Here is a 26,361-nt window from a genome sequence, read left to right as displayed (position 1 = left end):
AGATTCATGCTGGTCCTATCCCACTGGGACCGTCGCTGCCACTCAGCCAGAGAGCCAGCGTCTTGGCAAGGGCTGGGCCTGGAGTGAAGCTGGAAGGGCTAGCATGGAGAGCCTGTCACCTGGGGGACCACCTGGCCACCCTTACCAGGTAACAGTGTCTGCAGAGCATGTGGACACCAGTCAGGGCAGGCCTGGGGCCAGGGTGCATTCTGGGAAGTGTGATAGCTGGAATCAGGGTGATTTCAATCTCTGCCAGACTGGGCCAGAGGGCGAGGGAGTCTGAGATTTGGGATGCAGAGTGGGTGGGGTGGGTGGGCAGCATCTGTAGATGCGGGGGCTGGGAAACGTGAGTCTGGTCAGCAGAGCTTCCTCTCCCCACCACCAGTGACTGCAGCAGTGCCCTTAGGGACCTACCCCCCACCAACATCGGAGAACATACTGGCTGCGTGTGTCACAAAAGGAGACCCACCAGGCCCACAGCCCCACCACCACAGGCCGGCAGACTTCCTGGAACTGGCTGGAGCCCTGGGATCACCCTGTGTGTCTCCGGAGCTCTGGGGGCCCAAATCCCCAATCCACTGCCAAGTATTTACTAGGCCCAAGAGCTGTGGGGCTGCATCCAGGCCAAGGAGGCCTGCAAACTGCCCGCCACCCCCCCACCCTCTGTCATGTGTTTCTCCAAAGCCCAGAGTTTTCATCCTCTGCCAGGGACCAAGGCCAGCAGAGCTGGCTTCTGAGGTCTCCCTCGGTGCCCCAGGTGGTGGCCAGGAATGAGGCTAAGTGTGTCAAGGTCACTGTCCTGAGGTCCTTTGCCTCATATGCAGACCTCGCTGGGCTTCTAGAGCTGTGGCCCTGAGACCCAGGCCTGAGCTAGATCCAGACAAGCAGCTCCAGACTGGTGCTTCTGGAAGAGGCTCAGCCTGGTGCAGGGCAGACACTAAGGATCCCTGGGGGAAGATGAGAGGGACCCCTCAGTGGAGGACCACACTGTTGCCCCAGCCTGAGGTCAGGTGGATCCACCCACAAGTCAGACATCAGCGGACATTTGGATGTGGGGGAGTCCACAGATGCAGGCCAGTGGAGGGGCTGGCGGCTCTGGCTCCACCACCTGTCCCATCAGGAGCCCTGAGCCCAGAACAGCCCATTGTGGAGGTTTCTGAAATATTCCCCCCTTTAAACTCATCTCCCTGGTGAAGGCTGTGCCCCTTTCCCCTTTTCCCTCAGCCTGCTCTAGGTCTAGCTCCCGGGTAAAACAAAAGCGTTTAAGTGTCAGTGATTTGGGAGCCTCAGTCTGCCCGGCACCTGGAAAGCACCTCGCCTCCAGCTGGCATTCACAGGACTGAGTCCCCAGGACCAGGTCCTCAAGCCCCAGCCTTCAAGTCGGTTCCTGCGGTGGGCAAGCCTCAGCAGCGGTTTATCCTAGCCTCATTCCTGCTGGAACAGGGGCCTGGAACCTGCCCCAGAGCGGGACCTGGGCTGGCAGGCTAGGCTGGCCGTCCGGGACCTATTCTGGAACGTGCCTGCCGTGCGGTCCAGGAGACTCAACCCAGCCTGAGGGAGGTACAGGGCCTGGGGCTGTGCCCAGGGGTTCCACTCCTCTTCTCTGTGACCTCCTGCATTGCCCCACCACAGGGCACCGGCGCCAGCAGGGGACAGGGCGGGTCTGCTCGTTTCCCTCTTCCTGCTGAACACCCAGGATCACGAGCAAGGATACTCTGGACCCAACCCCCTTAAGCTCTCTTGGGCCACATCTCCCAAGATGGGCACAGGGCAGCACAGAGCCTCTCACAAAACTTCCTGGCAAACGTGTGCCCTGGGCCTCTCCACCGGGAGCAGGATGGCCCAGAGCCTCTGGGGTCCCTGCGCAAGGTTCAGAGTGGCTGAGACCCTCAACAGGGAGGCATTCGGGGGATCCTACAGGTGACTGGGCTGACGAGAATTTCCTCCAGAAGCCTCCGGGTTAGTCATCAATTAAGGTGGTATTTCAGATGGGAGGAGCTTTCAGAAGGGAATGTGACGCCCCTATGCCCTCAGGAGAAAAGATTCATATGAGTTAAAATGTCGCTTATCTCAGTAATCATATTAGTCAAATCTGTGACAAATCTATGAATATCTATTAGTCAAATTAGACAAATCTATGAAAATCTGGTGTCTGGATATCCTAGATATCCGTGGGGCAATGAGGGAAGAGTTGCATGCTTTTCCAAAGAAGCAAAGTCCTGGGAAGGTAGAGTAGACAGGGCTTGTGAGCTCTGGCCTTGAAGTTTGAATTCTAACTGTGTCCCCGCTAACTGTGTGACCTTGGGCAAGTTAGCCTCTCTGAGCCTCAATTCCCTCATGTAGAAAATGGGAGGAAATGGGAGAATCGTCTTTGGAAGCTGTGGGAGGATAAATAAAGTTACAGTAGGTAATATGCTTAGTACAGTATTGTCACCCTACAGAAAGACACGAGAGAAAATGACCTCTATGTTGTGTTTACTCTGGAATGAGAAATGACCGTGGCTCGGAATGTGCCGAGTGACAGGCCGCCAGGGCAATGGTGAGGGAAGGGGAAAGGGAAGCTTTTACCGGAAAAAAGGGGGAGGCTCACAGAAACTGCTTGGAAACAGAGTTCATTGGTTCCAGAGGCTCAAAGCCAGAGTTGTCAGTTCATTGGTGGAGATGCTGTTACTGGGCACGCGTGTTTTCTGAGAACATCTTATCTGAATTACTGCAGTCCTAATGGATGTCTATCGATGAACCTTTTCAACTCATCTCCCTGGCGAAGGCTGTGCCCCTTCCCGCTTTTCCCTCAGCCTGCTCTAGGTCTAGCTCCCAGGTAAAACAAAAGCCTAAGTGTCAGCGATTTGGGAGCCTGAGTCTGCCCCACACCTGGAAATCACCTCGCCTCCAGCCGGCATTCATAGGACTGAGTCCCCAGGACCAGGGGCTGTGCCCAGGGTTTCCACTCCTCTTCTCTCTGACCTCCTGCATTGCCCCACCGCAGGGCACCGGTGCTAGCAGGGGACAGGGCGGGTCTGCTCATTTCCCTCTTCCTGGCAAAGAGGAACTTCAGCATGAAGGATGTGAAGCTGTTTTCTGTGGGGTTTGTAGGAAGTCCTTGGAAACAACTCTCATCTCAGACGTGTAAATATGAGCTCTGCTCTTTTATGTGTTCCCAGCCCTAATTTGTCGGGGTCTGACAAAAGTGATTTCATCTTGATATCTGCAACATTCACAGTGCCTGAAAACATGGCAAATACTTAATAAACAGTAGTAGCAATAGCAATTACCTAAAAACTGCTTACTTTATTCCTAAGCAGTCTGCAGGCATCAACATTTTAAGCCTCAGAATACTATGTGAGGTCAAAACTATTATTATTTCCACTACACATGAGGAAACAGAGGCACAGAGAAGTTTAGTGACTTGTCCAAGGTCACACAGCAAGTAAGTGGCAGGCCCAGGGTTTAAATCCAGACAACCTGGCTCCAGAGTCTGCCTTTAAGCCCCCGTAAAGACCAGTCATTGTAATCATTGTTGCAATAATACCATGTTCTGGGCACTCCATGTTAGCGATGATCTTAGAGGTGAAGAGAATTGGGGTTTCTCTCTAGGGAAAATAACCTGCCGGGAATGGTGGGCTTTCTGAGGTTGAGAAGCTCTCGGTGATGGGAGGGAGAAATGAACCACAGTGCTTAAACCTGGGATGGTGACTGGCTAGACAGTGAGTAACTGGGGCCACTTCTCAGTAGCCCAAGTGAGTAGAGCAGCCCACAAGCTGTGGACCTGTGGAGTGTCAGCCTGGCCCGGGGAGCAGGGGAGCGAAGCTGGGCTGCCTCTGCCCTTCCCCTGTCTTGTCTTGGAGTGGGACATTCAAACTCAATACCCTGCAGGGCCCCAGCATCCCAGGCATCACCTCCCTGTGGCCGGCAGTGGTGGAATCTGAGTGAGGGGAGGAAATGGAGCTAGATGTCCCAAAGTTCATGAAATCTCTGCTGCTGACAACCTCTATAAGGCTTAAGGTTTATAGAGTTGACAAGTTGCTGGTGCCACTGGAGTTAATTCCCAAGAAGAGAGAAACAAATCTGCCTTGCTCGGGGAGGTCACGTGTGCTCTGCTGGGAAGCTGCCTGGAATGATAGGGATGTTGGCATGGAACCACAGAGAGGAAAGATGCAGGGGCAGGGCCACCAGGCATATGGCTTTGCTGTGGCCCATGGTCCTTTACAGTTTTTGGTGGGGAGTAGAGTCAGGTGCCTGTGGGTGCTGAGCCAGCCCCTAGCAAGCAGCATCCGTGCAGAGCGGGGACCAGTCCTCGTGGGCACCGAGAACTTCCAACCACATGCGTGGAAGTGGGTCTGGTCACGGGAGAGCACAAAGCAGAAAACAGCTGTCTCCCAGCTATGCGATGTCGAATGTTCACTGTGCAAACACTGCACTGGCTTTTGGCTCCCTCAGGGTCGGGGAGGAGCGGGTGAAGGGACATAGGGTCTGAGAAGATCGTACTTACTTAATGGGGAGTCTAACCTGGTGGCAGAGCCGCTGAATGGCAGAAGCCCCAGCACGGGTTTTTTTCTGCAATGAAGGTGGTCTGTGGGTTGTTCAGCAGGGCCGCCACACTGCATGGCTCCTAGGGTTAGCATTTCATAGGCCTTCATGTGCCTGGTGCCTCTTGGGGGTCCTGCCACCCTGTGGCCCTGCAGGATCCCCTCCTGGCTGGGGCTCCCACTGCCCCACTCCCCAGCACAGGCAGTGCTCCTTCCTGACAGCCCCTGTTCTAACGGACCCTCTGGACACGGGCTCTTTCTGCTGGGGCCACGTGCCTCATAGGTGGTCCTCCTGGAAAGGCTCCCTTCCAAGAGGATGCAAGGCCAACAACCTTCCTTGGGGTCAGGAAAAAATGCCATTTGCCTTGCCAAACCCATTTGAGTAATCTCACATCAAAGGGGCTTATAAGAAACCTGTGCCAGATGCCCAGAAAAAGCTGTGCCGCAGGGCCCAGGAAGAACAGAAACTCCAGCGTCCTTCTGATCGTGGCAGTGCCGGGGACCTCAGCAGTAGGGTGTGGGGACACCCCCAGTGCTCTGACCCCAGCAGGCCTCAGCCACGCCCCACTGGCCATCTGCTTGCCCTCCTGCCACCTACTCTCGGCTTATCTTCTCCTCCAGCTTTTGCCCACTCAGCTGCTTCTCCCTCACACCTGGGATGTCTGTGGCTGATGTGGCCTCATCAGCATCTTAATACACAGCGGCCTTTCACCCACAGCACCCGCTGCTCCCTGTGATGGCCGGATGCTCTTGGAGTTTCCTCATTCATACCCCTTACAGTGCAGATAGCTGAGATCCAGGGTAGCACCTGTGGACTGGGCTGCCGAGGCTCAGCCTCCCTTAAGTCATGCGCCTGCTTCCCGTCGGGAAGGGCTGAGGGGTGGGCAGTGCTGGCAGCAGGGTCACCAAAGGTAGCCCTTGTTTTGCCAAAGGGCTGCCCTCCCTGGGAGCTCTGGGAATGGCTGACATCTAACTGACCTCTGTGGTTGCCACTCCTTGGAGCCTCACTTCCTTGCTCTGTCCACTACCCATGTTGCTCTGTTCCCGAAGGGGAAGGAGTTCCACAAATTCCACCCCTGGGTGAGCTGCTATTCCCTGACTGCTGCAGCCCAGAACCATGACCCCCAAAACAGAAGTGGACAAAGGCTCTTTGGTCCCCAGAGGGTGTCCCCGGAATGCCTGGCAGCGGTGTCAGCACCACCAAGTACCAGGAGAGTGGTGAGGGGTGTCGGCAGCCCGGGCTGCAGCTCCAGGCGTAGGGGAGGGAATGCAGAAAGGACTCTGGAGTTTGATTTTCTCTTCAGGGGGAGGCCTCTGCCTGCTGGCAGCTCACCGTGAGGGTCCTGGAGGCGCGGAACCTGCGCTGGGCTGACCTGTGTGAGTAACCGCCCTATGCGCTCTGTCGGGAGCAGGGAAGACCAGATCCCATAGGAAGGGCCAAGACGAGCACCCTGGGGCTGGGCTGGGTCACCTGTGGTGACCGCTAGGGTCTTGGTAGGAAACTGGTGTGGCTCATGGAGAGGGGTGTGGAGAGTACTCTCTCACGAAGTCTTCCTTAACCTTGGCAGTGAGTGAGGCCGACCCTTACGTGATCCTACAGCTGTCGACTGCGCCTGGAATGAAGTTTAAGACCAAGACGCTCACCGACACCAGTCATCCTGTGTGGAATGAGGCCTTCCGTTTCCTTATCCAAAGTCAGGTCAAGGTGAAGGCCCGGGACTCCTGGCCACTCCACTGTGAACAGGCTGGACCCCCATGCGAGGGTTCCTGGGGTCGAGCATGCTTCCTCTGGGGCTGTCAGAGAAACTCTCAGGAGTAGGGGGTCTCTGTGCCCTGGCCTGTCTGTGCTGTGTGCAAGGGAATGTATGTAAGAATGAACATGGTCCTTTCACCAACTGGCTGTGGGACTGACTGCCACAAGCTGGGTTCCTCTCGAAGCCCAGCTACGAAACAGAGACAGTAAGAGCCCCTTCCTGACCGGGTCACTGTGGGGTGAGATGAGACAATGCGTGGAAGACCATGAAAGATCACCAGCACATACCTTAGGGTGCACCTCAGGGAGCCAGAAAAGCCAGGGAGACAGAGAGAGGGAGAGACATAGACAGGGAGAGAGGAAGAGGGAATTATTTGACAGACTTTTATGTGTTTTGTTTTGTTTTTGACACAGAGTCTTGCTCTTATTGCCCAGGTTGGAGTTGAATGGCGCGACCTGGGCTCACTGCAACCTCCGCCTCCCAGATTCAAGCGATTCGCCTGCCTCAGCCTCCCGAGTAGCTGGGATTACAGGCACCCACCACCACGTCCGGCTAATTTTTTGTGTTTTTAGTAGAGATGGGGTTTCACCATGTTGGCCAGGCTGGTCTCGAACTCTTGACATCAGGTGATCCACCCACTTCAGCCTCCCAAAGTGCTGGGACAACAGGCATCAGCCACCATGCCCAGCTCAGAATTTTATGTTTGATAAAAACAAAAATTAGAAGGAGGAAATTTGAAATTTAATAAGATTTCCTTATATTTAAGTTTTACAGTTTTTTTTATTTTGAAGCACAGACGTGCGGGGGCATAATGATCTTCTCTGACTCTAGACATCAAGTAAGGGCTCAACAGACGTGAGCTACTCTCACTATGAGCAGGTAAAATGCTAAGTCGCTGTTCCTGGTTCCTAGAATGTTCTGGAGCTTAGCATCTATGATGAGGACTCAGTCACGGAGGATGACATCTGCTTCAAGGTTCTCTACGACATCTCAGAAGTCCTCCCTGGCAAGCTGCTCCGGAAAACCTTCTCCCAGAGTCCCCAGGTGGGTGGGTGGGGAAGTCCCCGTGGGCCCCACGTCTTCCGACTCCAAGCTGAGGAAGTTGCTATTTCTCCCACCTGTTGGGAGGCTGCTGGGGTGAACTCATTCATAGAAAAATGTAAACCCCTTCCAGAGATATTTGCATTTTAGTAAGCAAGGAGAAGGCTTCACTTTACAGTTATAGGCTGAATCACCCAGTGGAGGCATTTTAGCCACCTGTGGGAAGGCCACCCCTCAAAACACAGCTCGCCATCCATCACTCCTGCTGGTGGTGCAAAGGCCTGCTTTGTGAAGGCCTCACATCCCTTCCGGCTGCAGCCTGGGGGTGGGGACGGCAGAGTTCAGGGGTCTGGGCCCTCCTCAAGAAAAAGATATGGGTCCTGCACATCATGCCTCCTTTGGCTGTGCTCCTTGTCTTCCCCTTCAGTCTTGCCCAGAGTTGTGGGGCCTCCAAGGGAGGGAGACCTGTTCTCTGCAGACTTACTAGCTGTGGGCAATGTGGGCAGGTAGCCCATCAGGCCCCATACCTCAGTTTCTTCGTCCGTAAATTGGAAATAATTGTACTAACGTGCCTCCCTTAGAGACCGCTTGACAGGATGAGATGACACCTGTGAAAGAACTGTGTCAACTCTGAAGACATAGGTATGTGCTGATGACTTGCTTATCCTCTCTGATTTCAGGGAGAGGAGGAGCTGGATGTGGAGTTCCTGATGGAAGAAACGTGAGTAATGTCACACAGCCCAGGGAGTGTCTCAGGACTCAGTCTCTGTCTGAGGAAATGGCCCTGATCTAGATCTCCCTGTGGTCAGTCCAGCCTGACTGTCCCTCATCTCCTACCCCTGCCAGAGAGGTAGGGAGTAGGGCGGGGCTTCTCTTAGGGAAATGCAGAGAGGAAGGCCGATGTTTTCTCTCCCTGCTCTCTCCCTTCCCCTCTCCTCCTGCAAAGCATCTCCCCTTCCCCCTGAACCGAATCCAGGACTTACAGAGCCCTCAGCATCACCCAGGGAGACCCCACATGGGCGGGAGGGGGAGATCAATGCAGGAAGCGTTTGCCTTTGCATGGTTTGATTTTTCCAGGTCAGATCGCCCGGAAAACCTCATCACCAACAAAGTCCTTGTGGTAAGCACCTTCCCCAGGCTTAGGGGAGGGGCCCCAGAGCAGACACTTGGGGAGGGAGGGCAGCTGCCTGGGGTGTGGACCAGCAGGGACAAGGAAGGGGCAGGGCTTCGTAGTAAAACCACCCCTAGCCCTCCAGCCAGGTGGTCACCTGGGGCTGTGGGTCTTGGAGGGGCCTGGAGCTAAGGGGTGCATAGAGAGAGGGGAGGCAGGGTTCTGCTGAGAGGAGGTTCTGGCCCACGGCTGTTCGGGGTGCTTCCGGAAGGTGTTTAGTCACCTGCGGTGAACTCATAGTTCTAGGGATTGACTGAGTGCTTCCCCTGGGAAGCGGTGAAGAAATCAGGCAGGCCAGGCCCACCTTCCGGTTGTTCATGTTGAGGTCACCGAGGCTCAGAGGGAGTTCCCAGGGCAGTGTACTGCCAACCTAGGAGGATCAGAGGCTCAGGCAGCTCCTCCCAGGGACTGGGGAGAGTCCTGGTCAGCATTCCTGACCACGGGCTCACGAAGCTGCAGTGGACAGAAATGGCTGCAAGGTGGCGAGCGGGCGACGCGCTAGATTATCACAGTGGCCCAGACCAGCAGCACAGACCTGGGAGCAGGCGGGTCCACGGTCACGTGCGAAGGCACCTAGAGCCCAGCATTTAAGCTCCTAGGGGCTGTTTGATGGGCGGGTATTACTTTTAAAAATACACATGAAAATAAAGTCAAGCTGATGGCACTGCCTCTTAGGAGGTGATGGAGACACACAGCAGGTGGGCAAATTCGGTGACTGTGTGGAGCGTGGGTGGTGGGCATCTGCTGGTATGCTTCACAGACAGCACACAGAGGCTCCCTTGGCAAGGCCACGGGGGCCTGGCCTTGTCATTGTCCCCCAGTTAGGCCACAGAGGACAGCCAGGAGATGTTCTGCGGGTTTGTCCGATGCCCAGTCTACCCTCCTGTTTTGCGGGTTTGTCCGATGCCCAGTCTACCCTCCTGTGGGTGGGCGGCTTGCTTAGATTATTTGGAGTTGTGGTAGAATACCTCCTCCAGCTCCAAGCCACAGGGAAACAAGAGAAGAAACAGCTGTGTCTGAGGGCTGGGTGCTCTAGGAGGTTTCAGGAGTTTGGCAAAGCCAGGAGAGCTGGAGGGGAGGTGTGGAGCCAGGGCCCTCCTGGCTGCTGGGGAATATCAGGTTCAGCCGCGGCAGAGGATCGGCGATGGGGTGAAGGGCCTCTGCAGCCAATCCCATCCTGAGCCCACACAACTCCTTGTGTGTGTGGTGGATTTGGGACAGTGGGGCTCAGAGGGTTGAGGCTGAGGGGACCTCAGCTTACCCTGCAGAGGCCCCTGCCCATGATGTGGTCTTCCCCAGGCCCGAGAGCTGTCATGCCTGGATGTGCATCTGGACAGCACAGGGAGCACCGCTGTGGTTGCAGGTGAGACCAGCTTAGAACCAGGCCTGGACTCTGCCTGGATGTGGGGGTGAGGAGGATTGCTGGGAAGCCTGCGCAGGGCGGAAGGCCAGCAGCAGGATAGAGCTTGCCTCTCTCTTCTCACCCACATGGCACAGACGGCCACGCATCTCTGCTGGGCAGGAGGGTCCCCTGACCTGGGGGAGAGCATGTTGCAGAAGGCAGGAGTCCAGGGCGGGGGGTTGTGGGGCCCCGTGGGCTGGGAAGGGCCCTTTTCAGAATGCCGTTGATGATGGCCCTGCCACCCGGGCATCCTCTGAGTCCAGGTGGTGGTGCTGCTGTCCCAGGTCCCAGCTGGGGTTCCCGGCTCTTGTTCTCATGCTAACCCGCCTACTCTCTCCCTAGATCAGGACAAGCTGGAGCTGGAGCTGGTGCTGAAGGGGTCCTATGAGGACACACAGACATCCTTCCTGGGCACAGCCTCTGCCTTCTGCTTCCACTACATGACAGCCCTAGAGACAGAGCTGAGCGGGCGCCTGAGGGTGGGTCTTGGCTCTAGACCTCGTTTGCAATCCTAGGCTTGGGCAGCTCCAGCTGCTGCGGGCCCCTCCCTACCTTCCCTGCCCACCAGGGCCAAGGCCCCTGTGGCCTTGTCAGCCTCCCCTAGTTAGGCACCTCACTCTTGGCAGACACGGAGGACCACTAGCGGCCAGAGCGGGCATGGGGCTGCTGCACCATATCAGTCTTTGAATCCTCCAGTGGCCCCTCCAGTGATACCCTTAGAATAAGACATGACATCTGTGCCCACAAGGCCCTGCACAGCCTGGCACCCACCCACTTCTGCCGCCTCATTTTGTTCCACACTCCCCCCATGCATGATGCGCCAGCCATCCTTGTCTCCTCTCTCATTTCCAATATGCCAAGTGCTCTCCTGTCCCCAACTGGCTTCCTCCAAGACTGCCTCCTCCTCCTCCTCCTTCTCCTCCTCAACATCTTAGCTCAAATGGTGCCTCTTCAGAGGGTCCTCCTTGACCCCCACCTCAAATAAACCCCACGTACTCCACCTTTGGTTGCATTAGAAACTGTCATATCACACCACTTATTTCCTTCACAACACTTACTAACATCAGTTCATTACCCATGTCTTTATAAATTTATACATGCTATTCAGTGAGAACAATGCCTTCATACTACATAAATATTAGCTTTTATAATTTCATAGTTATAATTATGATACTTATCAATATTATAATATTCTGTATTATCAGGGAGAGACTGTGTCTGTCTGGATTACAGTCTAGATAGTAGGGATTTGTTGAATGAATGAATGAATGAATGAATGATGCTTTCCCTTCAGAGCTCCACAAGCAATGGCTGGAATGGGGACAACTCAGCTGGGTACCTCACTGTGCCCCTGAGGCCCTTGACCACTGGGAAGGAGGTGACCATGGATGTTCCTGCTCCAAATGTAAGTGGCCTCAACTGGATGGGAAATGCCAGTAAGAATGAAGATAAGGCTGGGCTCTGTGGCTCAAGCCTGTAATCCCAGCACTTTGGGAGGCCGAGGCAGGCGGATCACCTGAGGTCAGGAGTTTGAGAACAGCCTGGCCAACATGGCGAAACCCCATCTCTACTAAAAATGCAAAAATTAGCCGGGTGTGGTGGCGCACGCCTGTAATCTCAGCTACTCAGGAGGCTGAGGCAGGAGAATCGCCTGAACCCAGGAGGCGGAGGTTGTGTTGAGCCAAGATCGCACCATTGCACTCCAGCCTGAGCAACAAAAGCAAAACTCTGTCTCAAAAAAAAAAAAAAAAAAAAAAGAATGTAGATGAAGGGGACCAAGTCCCCAGGGATACCCATGTGCCGCTTAGGGTCTAGGAGGGTCTGAGCAGAGTCTCTGGCTTTGATTTCAGGCCCCAGCAGTGAGGCTGCAGCTCAAGGCAGAGGGCTGGTAAGGGACATTCACATCTGTGGGGACAGTGAGAGGCGGGCATGCAGGAGGGGTGGGCTATGGACAAGGGTGGTCCTTGAGATTGGAGGAGTGGGCTTCTTTGGCAGCTCACTGTGGGCTTGGCCAGCCAGTGGCTGAGCTATGCAGGTGTCCCCTGACCCCTGGATCCTCCATTGCCACAGCCCTGAGGAGCTGGCCGTGCACCTGGGCTTCAATCTCTGTGCAGAGGAGCAGGCCTTCCTGAGCAGGAGGAAGCAGGTGGTGGCCAAGGCCCTGAAGCAGGCCCTGCAGCTGGACAGAGACCTCCAGGAGGACGAGGTCTGGGGGCACAGAGGGATGTGTGTGCAGATATCCCGGACTGGCCTAAGGGAGTACCTGATTCCTATGCCTCTCCAGAAACTCCAGTCAGTGGAGAGTGGGCATGTGTGTGGAGACATGGGAGCGTGGGTGGGCTTTGTGGTTCTAACTCCCTTGGGAGCTCCATCCTGGCCTGAGAGCCATTGCTTCCAGAGGAGGGCTGGACCCAGCTCTAACCCTGACTCTATCAGGACCCGACTATGGGGTCCCTTCCCTGGAGAAAAGGAGCGGGCGGGGCCCTGGGTGAGACAGGAGGCAGCTGGCCCCTTTCCTTGTTAATCCAGCCTATGTCTGTGTGTGGTCCAGGTACCCGTTGTGGGCATCATGGCCACAGGAGGAGGTGCCCGGGCCATGACATCTCTGTACGGCCACCTATTGGCCTTGCAGAAGCTGGGCCTCCTGGACTGTGTGACCTACTTCAGTGGCATCTCTGGCTCTACGTGGTAAGGATCCTGGGGGACTGGACGGCAGAGACGATCAGGGGCCATAGTGCGGCAGAGTGGGCACCAGAGGGACACTTTGTATGGGGAGGCCAAGTAGGCGTGAGCATTGTGATCTGACGGGCGCCAAACAGCTTTCCCACAAGGAAGGAAACAGACGTTTACAGAAGCCCTGCCGTGAGCGAGGCGGCGCAGGAGGTGCGTTCCGGATGTTACTGAAAGGCTGTGAGGTAGCTGACTCAGATGCAGCTGGGTTTGAGTCCTGGCAGCACCACTTACTGGCTGGCTGACGCTGAGCAACTTATCTCCTCTGATTCTCAGTTGACGCAGCTCCAAACGGACAATCATAGCACACACCACGTGGGACTGGGGTGGGGGGATCACCCAAGTAAAACGCTTAACTTAATGCCCAGCACAGCCAGGAGTTCCTAATTGGTAGCTCTTTTTATCTTTCATTGTTATTATTGCATTTAATCTTCACCACACTCGAGGTAGATTCCCTTATTGTCCATTTAAGACTGTGTAGACATTGAGGTCAAGATACTATTTTTACCTAAAGATAGCATTACCTCCCTACGCCCTCACCCCGCAGCATGAGGAGGTGCAGCATCCCGCTGTTAGAGATTCATTCCTTTGAGTCTTATTGAAATGTGACTTTAAGGAGTAAAAGAAGAGGAAACTCTTCAGAGGAGTTTAGGTGCAGCTGTTGACAAGCAGAGTGTGAAAAGGCTTCAGGACAGGACCATGAAGATGGGAGTGGGGTCCAGAACTGGGCTGTCCAGTACAGTAAGCCACTATGGTAGCCACTAGCCACATTGTTTATTGACCACTTGAAATGCAGCCAGTCCACATTGAGATGTGTTATAAATACACAGTGAATCTGGAAGACTTAGTTTGAAAAAAATAGAAATTACATCAATAACTGTATTTATTACTTGTTGAAATGATATTTTTGAATATAGCAAATTAAGTAAAATATTAAAATTAATTTTTATAGGCTTGTATATCTTTTTAATGTGGTTACTAGGAAATTTAAAATTCCATGTGTGGCTCACATTGTATTAATATTGGACAGCGCTGATCTAGAAGGAGAGAAAGCTCTGAGACCCATTTCCCAGATCAGCAGAGCCTTGGCAGCAGGAGCCACGTTGTCAGGAGAAGCTGCCGGGTGGGAAGGAGGAGTTGCAGTGCCCCATGCTGGGCCTCAGGATCCTACTGTTCTGTCCCCTCGTTCTCCCAGGACAATGGCCCACCTGTACGGGGACCCTGAGTGGTCGCAGAGGGACCTGGAGGGACCTATCAGATACGCCCGGGAGCACCTGGCCAAGAGCAAGCTGGAGGTCTTTTCCCCAGAGCGCCTGGCGAGCTACCGCCGGGAGCTGGAGCTGCGGGCTGAGCAGGGCCACCCCACGACCTTTGTGGACCTGTGGGCGCTAGTGCTGGAGTCCATGCTGCACGGCCAGGTAGGGCGCCTGCGCACGCGTGCGGGGACGAAGGCAGGGCTCTCAAGCAGCTGACATGCGCATGCGCATTTCCTGCAGCGTGGAAGCGCCCGTGTTTTAGTGTCTGTCTGACTTTGGAATGCTGCCTTTGTGAGTTAGCAGATTCTTTAATTAATTGCTATAAAACAGAAATTTCTGGCTCTCCCAAAAGCTGGGAATGAGTCAATGTCAAAGTCAGTTAAGCAAACAAAACTTTTGTTTTGAATGGGTAAGATTGCTAGAACCGTTTTTATTTATCCTGCAATATGAAATTCACTGTTCTTCATCTTCAGGGTGGTGTTAAAAGCACAAACTCTGGAACCAGATTGCCTGGGTTCTAACCCCAGTACCTCTTACTAGCTGTGTGTCCTTAGGCAAGTTACTTAACCTCTCTGTGTCTCCGTTTTCTGCTCTGCACAATGGGGATAAAAATAGTTCTTAAGTCATAGAGTTGTTCTGAATACTCAATGATACCTCACCATAGAATAAGCATTAAGTGTTAGCTATTATATTTCTTTAGTATTCTAACAGCATCAAGACAAAACTAAACATACATTTAAAAAACATTACAATGCTGCTTGAGAGAAAGCTTAGTAAGTTAATTGCTGAACTTTACACAGATACAATTATTAAAATCAGCTATTTTTTCACACTGTTGTTTTACCACACATAACTATCTGAACAAAGCTTCAAAAGCATTTGAAACAATGAAAAGACAAAAAGTATGGAATATATTACTAGCAGAAGGACTCATCTTTATCTTTGGGTCAGGGGTTTAATCAAGTATGATTATCATGGGAGGGGAGGAAGAAAACTTCGTTAATGGGGTATGAAAACAAATTTATATAGAAGGAATTTAAAAAGAATGATTATCATGTAAACTAACCAAAAATGAATTTGCCTTCAACTTTTTTCTTTAAATATTATTCTTACTGGTTAAGTACAACACTACTTAGAAACTACCATCCTTATTTTTTATTAGCTATAAATATTTATTATGCAAATCTCAATCTTTATTACTTATTATGAAAATCTTCACACCTAAGCCATTGAATAAAGCATAATGACATAATGAATATGCATGACCTTACCAACCAGCCTATGAAATGAAATGTTGCAGATACAGTTAAAGCCCTTTGTATACCCTCCCCAGTCTCATTTCCCTTCTGCCCCAGGGGCAAACACCATCCTGAATTTAGGTTTATCATCATGTTGCAGGGCAAGGGAGCCTCAAAACTGGGGTTCCACTCATGGAGGTTCTTGGTGTCCCCCAGGAAGAAATTCAAGGGTTAGCTGGTGGTAGAAAAAACAGCTTTATCAAGGGCACAGTGTTACAGCTCTGTGACTGCTCCTGCAGAGCAGGGCCACCCATCAGCAGTGTGTCCAGAGAAGCAGCTCAGGGACAGTCACATTTCCACAGTCACATTTATACCCATTTTTAATTACATGCAAATTAAGGAGTAGGTTATTCAGAAATTTCTAGAAAAAGGTGGTAACTTCCAGGTTGTTGCCAGGGAATGAGTAAACTGTCATGATACTGGTGAGCATGTCTTACAGAAAGGTGCTTTCAGCCCTCCCCTGTTTCAGCCAGTCTCCAATCTAGTTCCAGAGTCAAGCCCCGCTTCCTACCTCATTCCTGTCTCAGAGATTAGACACTCCTCCTTAATCTTAACAGGGCTGCAGAAGGGTAGAAATCTGTCTTCTGTAACTGCTTCCTGCTTATGTTATGGGCGTAGGCCCTGGCCAACCACCAGAGGAGTAAAAATCTCTGGATACCCGGTCTAAGGGGCCCATAGGCAGAACACTTTAGTTCTCCTGGTCAGTAGGCAGGATGGATTGGAAGCCTTGTGCCAGCATTGTCTTTACCTGGAACTATTGTAATCTAAAAGACACAAATTTTACTAAGAGGTTAATCAAACAAGGGCCAAAGATGAGTAATAACAAAATAGCTATCAAAGGTCCTAGGAGAAGTAAGAACGAGGTGAGACTTGGGAAGGCATTTTTGATTATGTAACCAGGGCACTGATCCCAACTATATCTGTTGATGTGATGTATCACATTTATTGATTTGTGTATGTTGAACCATCCTTGCATTCCTGGATGAATTCCACTTGATCAATGGTGAATAATCTTTTCAATGTGTTGCTGAATTTCGTGTGATAGTATTTTGTCAAGAACTTTTGCATTTATGTTCATCAGGGATCTTGGCCTGTAGCTTTCTTTTTTTGTTTGTGTCCTTATCTGGCTTTGGTATCAATGTAGTTCTGGCCTTGGATAATGACTTTGGAAGTATTCCCTCCTCTTCAATTTTTTGGAATAATTTGAGTAGAATTGGTATTAGTTCTTTAAATGTTTGGTGGAATTCAGCAGTGAAGCCATCAGGTCCTTGACTTTTCTTGGATGGGTGATATTTTATTACTACTTCAATCTCATTGCTTGTTATTGGTCTGTTCAGCTTTTCTGTTTCTTCATGGTTCAATCTTGGTAGGTTGAATGTGTCCAGGAATTTATCTATTTCTTCTAGGTTTTCCAGTTCACAATATTTTCACATATATATCCTTAAGAAAAATATGATATTATTTACATGAACAATTTTGTACAAGTCTCCTTGTACACCTGCGTTAGAGATTCTCTAAGCCTCCAAGATACATACCCAGTAGTTAAATTGTTGGGCCACTGGGTTTGTGCACCTTCAACTTTCCTAGCTATTGCCAAACCATTCTCCAAAGGAGTTGTGTTAATTCACACTCCCACTGCCAGTGTATAATAGTTGCTTTTTCTCTATATCTTGGACAGACTTTTAAAGTTTTGTTTAACTATGGGGTGTGAAAGGAACACTTATCATAGTTTTGCATTTCTTTGATTTTTAGTTAGACAGTTCATGTTTTTAAGTATATTTGTCATTTGGGCTTCCTCTTCCATGAATTACCTATTCAAACCCCTTTCCATTTTCCTGTTTAATTTGTCTTTTTCATATTGTTTTGTAGGAATTCTTTATATATTCTTGATGTGAATCCTCACCAGTTCTAATGGTTTTAATGCATAATTTCAATATAATCTAATTTATCATTCTCCTTTATGGTTTGTGTTTTGGGGAGTCTTCCTTTTCACTCCCCCAAAGTTATAAAATATCTTTCTATACATTCTTATAAAATTTTTTAAAGATTTATTTCTTACTAATAGGACTTTAATCCACCCAGAATTTATCTCCAGGTATCATGTGGATAGGGATCCAATTTTGTTTTTTCTCACATTAATAACAAATTTTCCCAGTCTCATCTATTAAATTTTTTCTCCACTGATCTGCATTGCTAATTCTGTCATGTATCAGGTTTCATATATTTTTCATATATTTATATTCCTGGGACTCTTCCTGAGTGCCCTATTCTGTTCCAACAGGACAGATTCTCTATCCCTATGCCAACAGCACACTGACTAAAGTTTTGTGATAAATCTTGGTATCTGATAGGCCAAGTTACCAGTCCACTTGAATTCTTCTTCAGAATTCTCTTGGCTGTACTTACTCCTTTGCTGTTTCTTTCCCTCCTTCCTTCCTTCCTTCGTTTCCCTCCCTTCCCCTCCCCTCCCCTCCCCTCCCGTCCCCTCTCCCTCCCTCCCTCCCTTCCTTCCTTTCCTCAGAGTCCTGCTCTGTCACCCAGGCTGGAGTGCAATGGCACCATATCGGCTCACTGCAACCTCCGCCTCCTGGGTTCAAGCGATTCTTGTGCCTCAGCCTTCCGCATACCTGGGACTACAGGCATGCACCACCATGCCCAGCAAATTTTTGTATTTTTAGTAGAGATGGTGTTTCACCACTTTGGCCAGGCTTGCCTTGAACTCCCGGCCTTGAGTGATCCGCCTGCCTCAGCCTCCCAAAGTGCTGGGATTACAGGTGTGAGCCACTACGAGTGGCCTGCTGTTCTAATTATATGATAGAATCACCTAGTCATGTTTTGTGATAAATGTTGTTGGGATTTTTATTGAAATGACATTGAATTTATAAAGCCAACATAATTACTAGAAATATTTTCATTTTATTACTATGTGCTATGTAGTCATTGGATCTACTGTTTAAGTTCATATTCAGTTTTGATGGTGTTGTGTTTTAATAACTGACTTTCTTGCTGGGTGGCAGCAATTAGTTACTATAGAATGGGAGAAGCTTGTTTTAACAGTTCACTTTACAAGGTGCTAGAAAATGCAGTTTGATCCTAAGCTATAAAGCAGACTTTTATTTAATTACCATTGGATCCTGCAGTAATGACTTAATGCATGGTTTTATGTGTAAGCTTTATAGACATTTTTTAGAAGACAATTTTTTAATTGTTCACAAAAATAGAAATGCTTGTGGTATTATTAGACACCTATATATTCTTAAAAATGAACCTGGACAACATAGTGAGACCCTATCTCTACAAAAAATTTAAAAATTAGCTGAGTGTGGTGGTGCACACCTGTAGTCCCAGCTACTCAGGAGGCTAATGTGGGAGGATAGCTTGAACATGGGAGGTCGAGGCTGCAGTGAGCTATAATCACCCCACTGCATTCCAGCCTGGGCTTTAGAGTGAGACTCTGTCTCAAAAAAAGCACCTATGCTATTTTTAAAATTTTGTCCCAATATGAAAGGTTTTCAATTTATTACTTTTTTTCTTCTGGTTATCATACCTTACCTCTTAAAGCTAACATTCATTGTAGACTTTACAAAATAATGTTTTATTCAGGCAATTTTAGTGTTGATTTCTAATTTTTTAAAGACTTTAGATAAAAACAGGTATTTATTACCTCTATAATGTAATAATCTAAAGTACCAAAAGTCACTTTACAATGTCAGAAAATATAACTCCATTTATGACAAATCACAATTTCATTAATATTAGTAAATATCATACCCCGAAACTTTGCTCAGAATGACTTTATTAGTCTACATATATCTCTAATATTGATTAGGTTTTTATAAAAACCCACTCGTAAAATACACTAGCTATAATCAGTGCTTCTCAAACTCTCATCTCTTTGAAACTTTTTTCTTCAGTCTTTTGCTGGCAAGTACCGAACTGCTTAAAAGCTGCTTATCATTCCTCAAGGAGAAACTCAGAGTGGTTCTCTTATCCTTTTCTGAGTTAAGAGCTGACACACTTTCCTTCCCTTTAGCCTGCATTGCCAATACTGCACCAAGCTCCAGTGTTTCCCATGGGACCCTTGAATCATCAGAATTGTGTTCTGCAGGGTTGGGGTTACTCGCTTGGAAACTGGGGGGTTAGAGACTGAGAGTCCTGCTGCAGCTTACTGGTGAGCTATTAGATATACCGGGTGGGTACTGTTTCAGTAGATGGAGGGGTGTGCTGACCTTTTTCCAGAACTTTCCCTAGGGCATAAATTGTGCAACTGTAGTAAAATGACACATTTTCCCTAGACATATGTATCAAAAGAGCAACAGAGTTTCTAAATAAAAGGATTTTGAGAAGGGATCACGTACACACATTTGTACCTAAGGACTGACTTGTACATACACCACCACCATGAGTGGCAGGGGATCGAGCCCTATTTAGAGATTTCCTGAAAATTCCCTATAACTCATACTGGGGACCACTGGAAAATGGGGTGGAAAGATGACTGTGGTTGACACATGAGTGTTCTTGTCAGGGACAGAAGAGCTGCCAGCAAGGAGGACACACACACTGGGTGTGTTGGGTTTTGCCACGGTTGTGGGAGAGGGACCCTCCTTGGGTAGGCTGGGTAGGAATCCTCACACCTGGCTGGGCATCAGGATCATCTGAGGGTTTTTAAAAGGCAAACACCAAAGTGACTTCTGACAGGCTGATTCTCAGTGGAGACCCAGAAGTCCGCATGCTTCACATGCTCTCACGTGTACACATTCACTGAGTCAATCTGATGATAAGGGCTGCTGTGGCAGGTTGGGAGCCTCTAGAACTAGACACTCTTCCACCTTGGAGAGCCCAAAGGAAGGATGACATATTCGTAGTACATGTACTGCCCAGTAGAAACAGCCCAGGGCTGACGGCATCAACCTCAGCTCTGGCGGCAGAATCCTTCCCAAGGTGGTGCTCCAGGCAGGCACCACTATTCGCCTTGCGGTGCTTGGGAAGAGCTCTATTTGCAACTCTAGCTCATCATAGAATGAGGCCTTTCTCTTCCCTTACAATTCAGGGAGGCTCTGTGGAGGCTCCCCCAAAAGGCAAGCTATAGTCATTGCCATCAAAGAGCTTGGGCCAGGCATGGTGCCTCACGCCTGCAATCCCAGCACTTTGGGAGGCCAAGGCAGGTGGATTGCTTGAGCTCAGGAATTTGAGACCAGCCTGGGCAACATGGTGTAACTCCATGTCTACAAAAAATACAAAAATTAGCCAAGTGTAACTTGTAGTCCCAGCTGCTCTACTCGGGAGGCTGAGGTGGGAGGATCACTTGGGCCTGGGAGGCGGAGGTTGCAGTGAGCCAAGATTGCACCACTGCACTCCAGCCTGGGTGACAGAGTGAGACCCTGTCTCAAAATAAAATAAAACAAAGACAGAGCTTGGAGCTCTGTTGAGGAGGAAATTAAGAACAGAAGGCAAGAATAAACAATGGGGTACAACCTCATGTTATGCAAAGCAAGAAAGAAGAGGGACAATGAGGGGGAGGCAAGGATGTCAGGAAAGCATTCGGGAGGGGCTGAAACTTGAACTGCATTAAGGTGAACCTAGAAGAGGGGGCAGTCCATCCCCTGGCATAGGTTGCAGTATATGCTAAAAGGGCATTGCTGCGTCCTTTCTGCAAAGCAATACATGGATGTGTGCATGTGTCCTTGTGTCTGTGTGTCAGTATCCACACCCACTTCACCCTTAAATCCACGAAGATGGGCCTGGAAGCACTGCTGGCATTGTGGTCCCTGTGAATGGCCCTCGCTGGAGATTCACAGTACACAGCCTGCATGCCCTGTCCAGCGACCCTGCATCTAGGGCTGGTCAGAACACAGGGGCAGGAGTGGGAACTGACCCACATATGGTCCCCAGACCCCACGGGAGGAGCTGCCGCCTCACCCCCAGCGTGGTCCCCCATCCTGCCCCTGTCCTGGCGGAGCTGCTGCCTCCAGGGTACTCCCAGCCTCACTTAGGCCCTGATGCCCTCTCGCCCCAGGTGATGGATCAGAAGCTGTCAGGACAGAGAGCCGCCCTGGAACGGGGTCAGAACCCTCTGCCCCTCTACTTGAGCCTCAATGTCAAAGAGAACAATCTGGAGACACTGGACTTCAAGGGTACAGTTCTACCTACTCCCCCTACCACATACTCCACCCCCCAAACCCTCTGCACACCGAGAGCCCCCAGAGAATTCACGCTGGAAGCTCTGCACAGATTGCCCAACCTTCCGGAAGGGCGGTGGTGCTGAGGGGCTCAGGGCAGCTCTCTGTGCTTGAGAGTGGGGAGTGCTTGAGGGTGTGGACCAAGGGCTGGGAGGGGTGTGGTCGGTCTAGGACTGCACGTTCCTCACATCTGCTGCATTGGTGCCAGGCACAGCGGGACTCAGGCCTGCTGGGGGCAGGGGCAGTATCTTTGGCCAGAGCTGGGGCTCCCGCAGTCCACTCCCCTCACACTCCTGCCTCTCCTTCCCACCCCATTAGAGTGGGTTGAGTTCTCCCCCTATGAGGTCGGGTTCCTGAAGTACGGAGCCTTCGTCCCTCCTGAGCTCTTTGGCTCTGAGTTCTTCATGGGACGACTGATGAGGAGGATCCCGGAGCCCCGGATCTGCTTTCTGGAAGGTGAGGGTGGTGGCTCTGAAGGCCCTGGGCAGCCCTGGGCCAGGCATCTGAATGGACATGGGTCCTGTAGCTCAGGTGGGGCAGAACCTCAGGACGAAGGGGAGGGGTGTTGGGGGGGTGCATTGTAGAGGTAGCCCTCGCCCCACTCTCATTTTCCATCAGCACCTGAGGGTGGGGCCGTTGACTGGGGCCTGAGGCTGACCTCTTTTGGTGTTCCTCAGCCATCTGGAGCAACATTTTCTCCCTGAACCTGCTGGACGCCTGGTATGACCTCACCAGTTCTGGGGAGTCCTGGAAACAGCACATCAAGGACAAGACCAGGAGCTTAGGTGGGAAGGGCAGGGGCACTGAGGGGCCTGGGATGACGCTGTTCCTTCAGACTGCTTGTGGTGTGCGGTGTCTGAGGGGAAGAAGTGAGGGGAAGAAGGGACCAATGTCTGTTTCTCTGGCTTCAGAGAAGGAGCCCCTGATCACCTCGGGGACCTCCTCGCGGCTGGAGGCTTCGTGGCTGCAGCCGGGCACGGCGCTGGCCCAGGCATTTAAAGGCTTCCTGACTGGCAGGCCCCTCCACCAGCGCAGCCCCAACTTCCTCCAGGGCCTCCAGCTGCACCAGGACTACTGTAGCAACAAGGACTTCTCCACCTGGGCAGGTCAGGGCCGTGGCCAGAGGTCCCTAGGTCACAAGGTTGGGCCTCTGGGTGGTGTGGCAGGGACTGGCCAAGGCCTAGGAGGTCAGCATCCACTTCTGGGGTGTGGCCTGGAGACGATCCCCTTGGAAGGTCCTGGGGAAGGGCTGGGTGGCATTCAGGGAGTGACCTAGAGGAGAGAAGGGGACATGGATGACCTGTGGCAGGGTGGTGGCCTCTGACCATCTTGTGATTCCCACCAGACTGCCAGCTTGACTCCATGCCCAGCCAGCTGACCCCCCAGGAGCCCCGGCTCTGCCTGGTGGACGCTGGCTACTTCATCAACACCAGCTGTCCCTCCATGTTCCGGCCGGGCCGCAGGCTGGACCTCATCCTCTCCTTCGACTACTCCCTATCTGCGCCCTTCGAGGTACCCTGGTCACCCCAGGGGAACCCCTCTGCCCAGCCAGGCCAAGCTCCAGAGGCGAGCAGCAGGGTCACTGAGCCCCTGCCCCACATCGCCCGGGTCCCGAAGGGAAGGAGAGGTGTCAGGCCTTGATCTGCTGGCTCCTGCCAGGGTACTTAGGTGGGAAGGCTGTCGTGGTGCGGGGGCCTTGGGCTCCCAGGACAGGTGAACAGGGAGGGACCTCCCCACACCTACTCCAGAGAACAGCTGGACAGAGCTGAGAGGAGACCCTAGCATCTCCATGTCCATCCCCCAGACCTCCCCTGAGTCGCTGTGCCAATGTGGGTCCCCTCTCGGCTCTGGGAGTTGAACAATCCAGCAATAGCAATCCAGAGTTGGGGTTTGGGGGGCTGGGGGGTGGGTCTGTACCCCACCTAGAGATTTTAACCAAACAACATTGCAGACCACCAGAGTCCTTGGACTCCCCGTGGGTCTCCCTCCGAGTCACTCTGCAGCTTGGCCCGACCACAGAGAGGACAGAGCCAGGCTGTTGTCTTGACACTGAAGCAGCTGGTGTGGGTTGGAACTGGCCCAGCATTGACTTGGGCTGGGCTAGTTCTCTCCGGGCCACCTTCTCCCTACCAGGCGCTGCAGCAGACGGAGCTGTACTGCAGGGTCCGGGGGCTGCCCTTCCCCCGGGTGGAACCCAGCCCTCAGGACCAGCATCAGCCAAGGGAGTGCCACCTCTTCTCAGACCCCATCTGCCCTGAGGCTCCGATCCTGCTGCACTTCCCGCTGGTCAATGCCTCCTTCAAGGACCACTCAGCCCCTGGTGAGGCAGCCCCTCCTGAGCACCCAGGCTGCCTGGCCCCTCAGAGGCCTGCCCTGGGCCCCCCGGCTGCCCAGCCGAGGGAAGGGAAATGAGTCTGCCAGGAGAAGGCTTCAGGCTAGGCCCATCTAGCCCCACTCAGGCCTTGGAGCCCACCCTGGCCTCCTTGCTGATTCCCACATCCCTGCAGGCCCTCTGTTTGCAGGATCGCTGTGCAGGGGTCCCCTTTGTCATGATGCCGGGCTCCTGCAGCCTTCCACTTGCCCTAGTACTCCCAGCTGCCCAGGGCTCCTCTGCTCTCCTGCTCTGTGGGGGACTCAGTTGGCCTCTCCACCATCCTTCCCCAGCCCAGTCTGGGCCCCTTCTCAGGGAGCTGGGCCTCTCCTCAGGGGCTCCCGAAATTTAAACCCCCATCACATTCCTTCCTATCTTCTCTTCTCACCAACTGGTCAGAATTTTATTTCCTTCTGGTGGGAAAAACTCATTGCTTCCTTTGTGCGATATTCCCAGCTTTCCGGTTCCCACCATCATTCTAGATCTCCCAGCTTTCCTCTGAACATGCTCAGCCCACATCTGAGAATTCTAAAGAACCTTCATCTCTCAGCAAGTTCTCGCTGCCCCCTTGCTTCCACCGTGAGTTGTAAGAATCCATTCACAAACCCAGTTGACTTCCCCCTTCTGGCTGTTTCCACCTTGCCTCAAAGCGATGTAGAGACATGTGGGGCTGCCTGAATAGCCTAAGGGGTGTCACGCCACAAGGCAACGAAATATGAAATTGTATTTTCTACCACCAAATAGTACCCATCCAAAGAGCACCCTGCCACCCACATTTACATTCCTGGGCAAAGGACACAGAGAGCTGGGAGGAAAGTAGGGGCCCCTCCAGCAGGGGGCAGCCCTCCCTGTGCACCGCTGCCAGGCTGTGGAGGCCCCGGCGTCCTGCTCCTGACACCCCTCCCACCCCCGGGCAGGTGTCCAGCGCAGCCCCGCAGAGCTCCAGGCTGGCCAAGTGGATCTCACCGGGGCCACCTGCCCCTACACCCTGTCCAACATGACCTACAAGGAGGAAGACTTCGAGCGCCTGCTGTGGCTCAGCAACTACAACGTGCAGACCAGCCAGGGTGCCATCCTGCAGGCCCTGAGGACCGCGCTGAAGCACCGGACCCTAGAGGCGAGGCCTCCAAGGGCACAGACCTGAGGCTGCTCAGAGGCCCCAGGACCCTGAAGGCCACAATCTGACCCTCCAGGGCCTGCGGGAGTAACCTGATCTGCAGCTGGGCTCAGCCACAGGCCTTCCTGGCTGGAGTTCTGGGCTCTCCCAGGCCTGGGTGGCCTCTGTAGCTGGTCTCGCTGCCCAGAGGGAACTGCACACGCAGAGTTCTCTCTTACTCATGGATGGCTTGAGATGAGTTGAAAATAACTTTTCCAGGCCAGTGTGTAGAACAGCTGATCCAACCAGACAGACTTTCACACCACAATTACTTCCATGCCTGAGCAGAATAGATTTGAAGTGCAAGCCGAAGGCAGCAGATCAGGAGTAGGGACAGGAAGGACAGGGGATGCCTGACCTGACAGGTAGCTTCAGGCCTCGGGAATCACAAGACATCCTGAACACATTGCCTCCTCTTCTTCCTGCTCCTCCACCTCCTTCTCTCCTTGTCCTTCTCCTCTTTCTCCTCCTGCTTTCCGTATCCAAGTCTTGTACTTGTTTAAATTTATTCCTAAATATTTTATTCTTTTTGATAAGTGGAGTTACTTTCTTAATTTCATTTAGATTATTCATTGCTATTTTGTAGAAATACAATGGATTTTTAAATGTTGATCTTGTATTCCACAATCTTGCTGAAGTTGTTTACCAGCTCTAATACTTTTGTGGATTTCTTAGAATTTTCTGTAGACAGATCATGCCATCTCCAAATAGAGATGGTTTTACTTCTTCCTGTCTGATCCGAATGCCTTTTATTTATTTTTCCCAATTGCCCTGACCAGTACAATGATGAACACACGTTTCAAGAGCAGACATCTTGTCTTGTTCCTGACACTAAGAGGAAAGCATAAGTCTCTCACCATTTAGTGTGATTTTAACTGTGGGTTTTTCTTAGACATCCTTATCAGGTTGAGAAAGTTCTCTTTTATTTCTAGTTTATTGAGTGTTTTATGATGAAAAGGTGTTAGGTTTTGTCAAGTGATTTTTCTGTGTCTATGGCATGATCATGTGGTTTTGTCATGTATTTTATTAATGTACTCTATTGCATTAATTGGTTTTTGGATATTAAACCAACTTTGCATTCCTGGGGCAGTTTCCATTTGATTATGGTATATAAACCTTTTTGTTTATTGCTGGCACATTTCTTTTTCTTTCTCTTTCTTTTTTTTTTTTTTTTTAGAGACAGAATCTCATCACACTCTGTTACCCAGGCCGAGTTCAATGGTGCAGTCATGGCTCACTGCATCCTCAACTTCCTGGGCTCAAGTGATCCTTCCACTTCAGCCTCCCAAGTAGCTGGGACTACAGGCATGTAACACCATACTTGGCTAAATTTAAAAAGTTGTTTTTTGTAGAGATGAGGTCTCACCATGTTGCCCAGGCTGGTCTTGAACTCCTGAACTCAAGCAATCCTCCTGCCTCAGCCTCCCAAAGTGCTGGGATTACTGGTGTGAGCCACCACAGCCAGCTGCTGGCACAT

The 26,361-nt window shown here is 51.4% G+C and overlaps 1 protein-coding gene across 1 annotated transcript; it reads left to right on the top strand.

The window, feature by feature from the left end:
* PLA2G4D (phospholipase A2 group IVD) lies at positions 1–25,969 on the top strand. The gene is made up of 20 exons (XM_024232772.2): positions 1–148; positions 5,831–5,903; positions 6,095–6,231; positions 7,193–7,324; positions 8,002–8,042; positions 8,399–8,441; positions 9,792–9,855; positions 10,237–10,373; positions 11,189–11,299; positions 11,745–11,782; positions 11,965–12,100; positions 12,446–12,582; positions 13,820–14,042; positions 21,195–21,312; positions 21,676–21,813; positions 22,035–22,142; positions 22,269–22,463; positions 22,703–22,869; positions 23,491–23,677; positions 24,646–25,969. Exons 1-20 carry the CDS (start codon positions 104–106, stop codon positions 24,870–24,872), a joined length of 2,457 nt encoding a protein of 818 aa, XP_024088540.2. The 5' UTR covers positions 1–103; the 3' UTR covers positions 24,873–25,969.
* Positions 25,970–26,361: the final 392 nt, after the last annotated feature.

This window comes from Pongo abelii, chromosome 16, assembly GCF_028885655.2.
Source record: "Pongo abelii isolate AG06213 chromosome 16, NHGRI_mPonAbe1-v2.0_pri, whole genome shotgun sequence".
Taxonomy (NCBI): domain Eukaryota; kingdom Metazoa; phylum Chordata; class Mammalia; order Primates; family Hominidae; genus Pongo; species Pongo abelii.
This window is presented reverse-complemented; position numbering and strand designations above follow the sequence as displayed.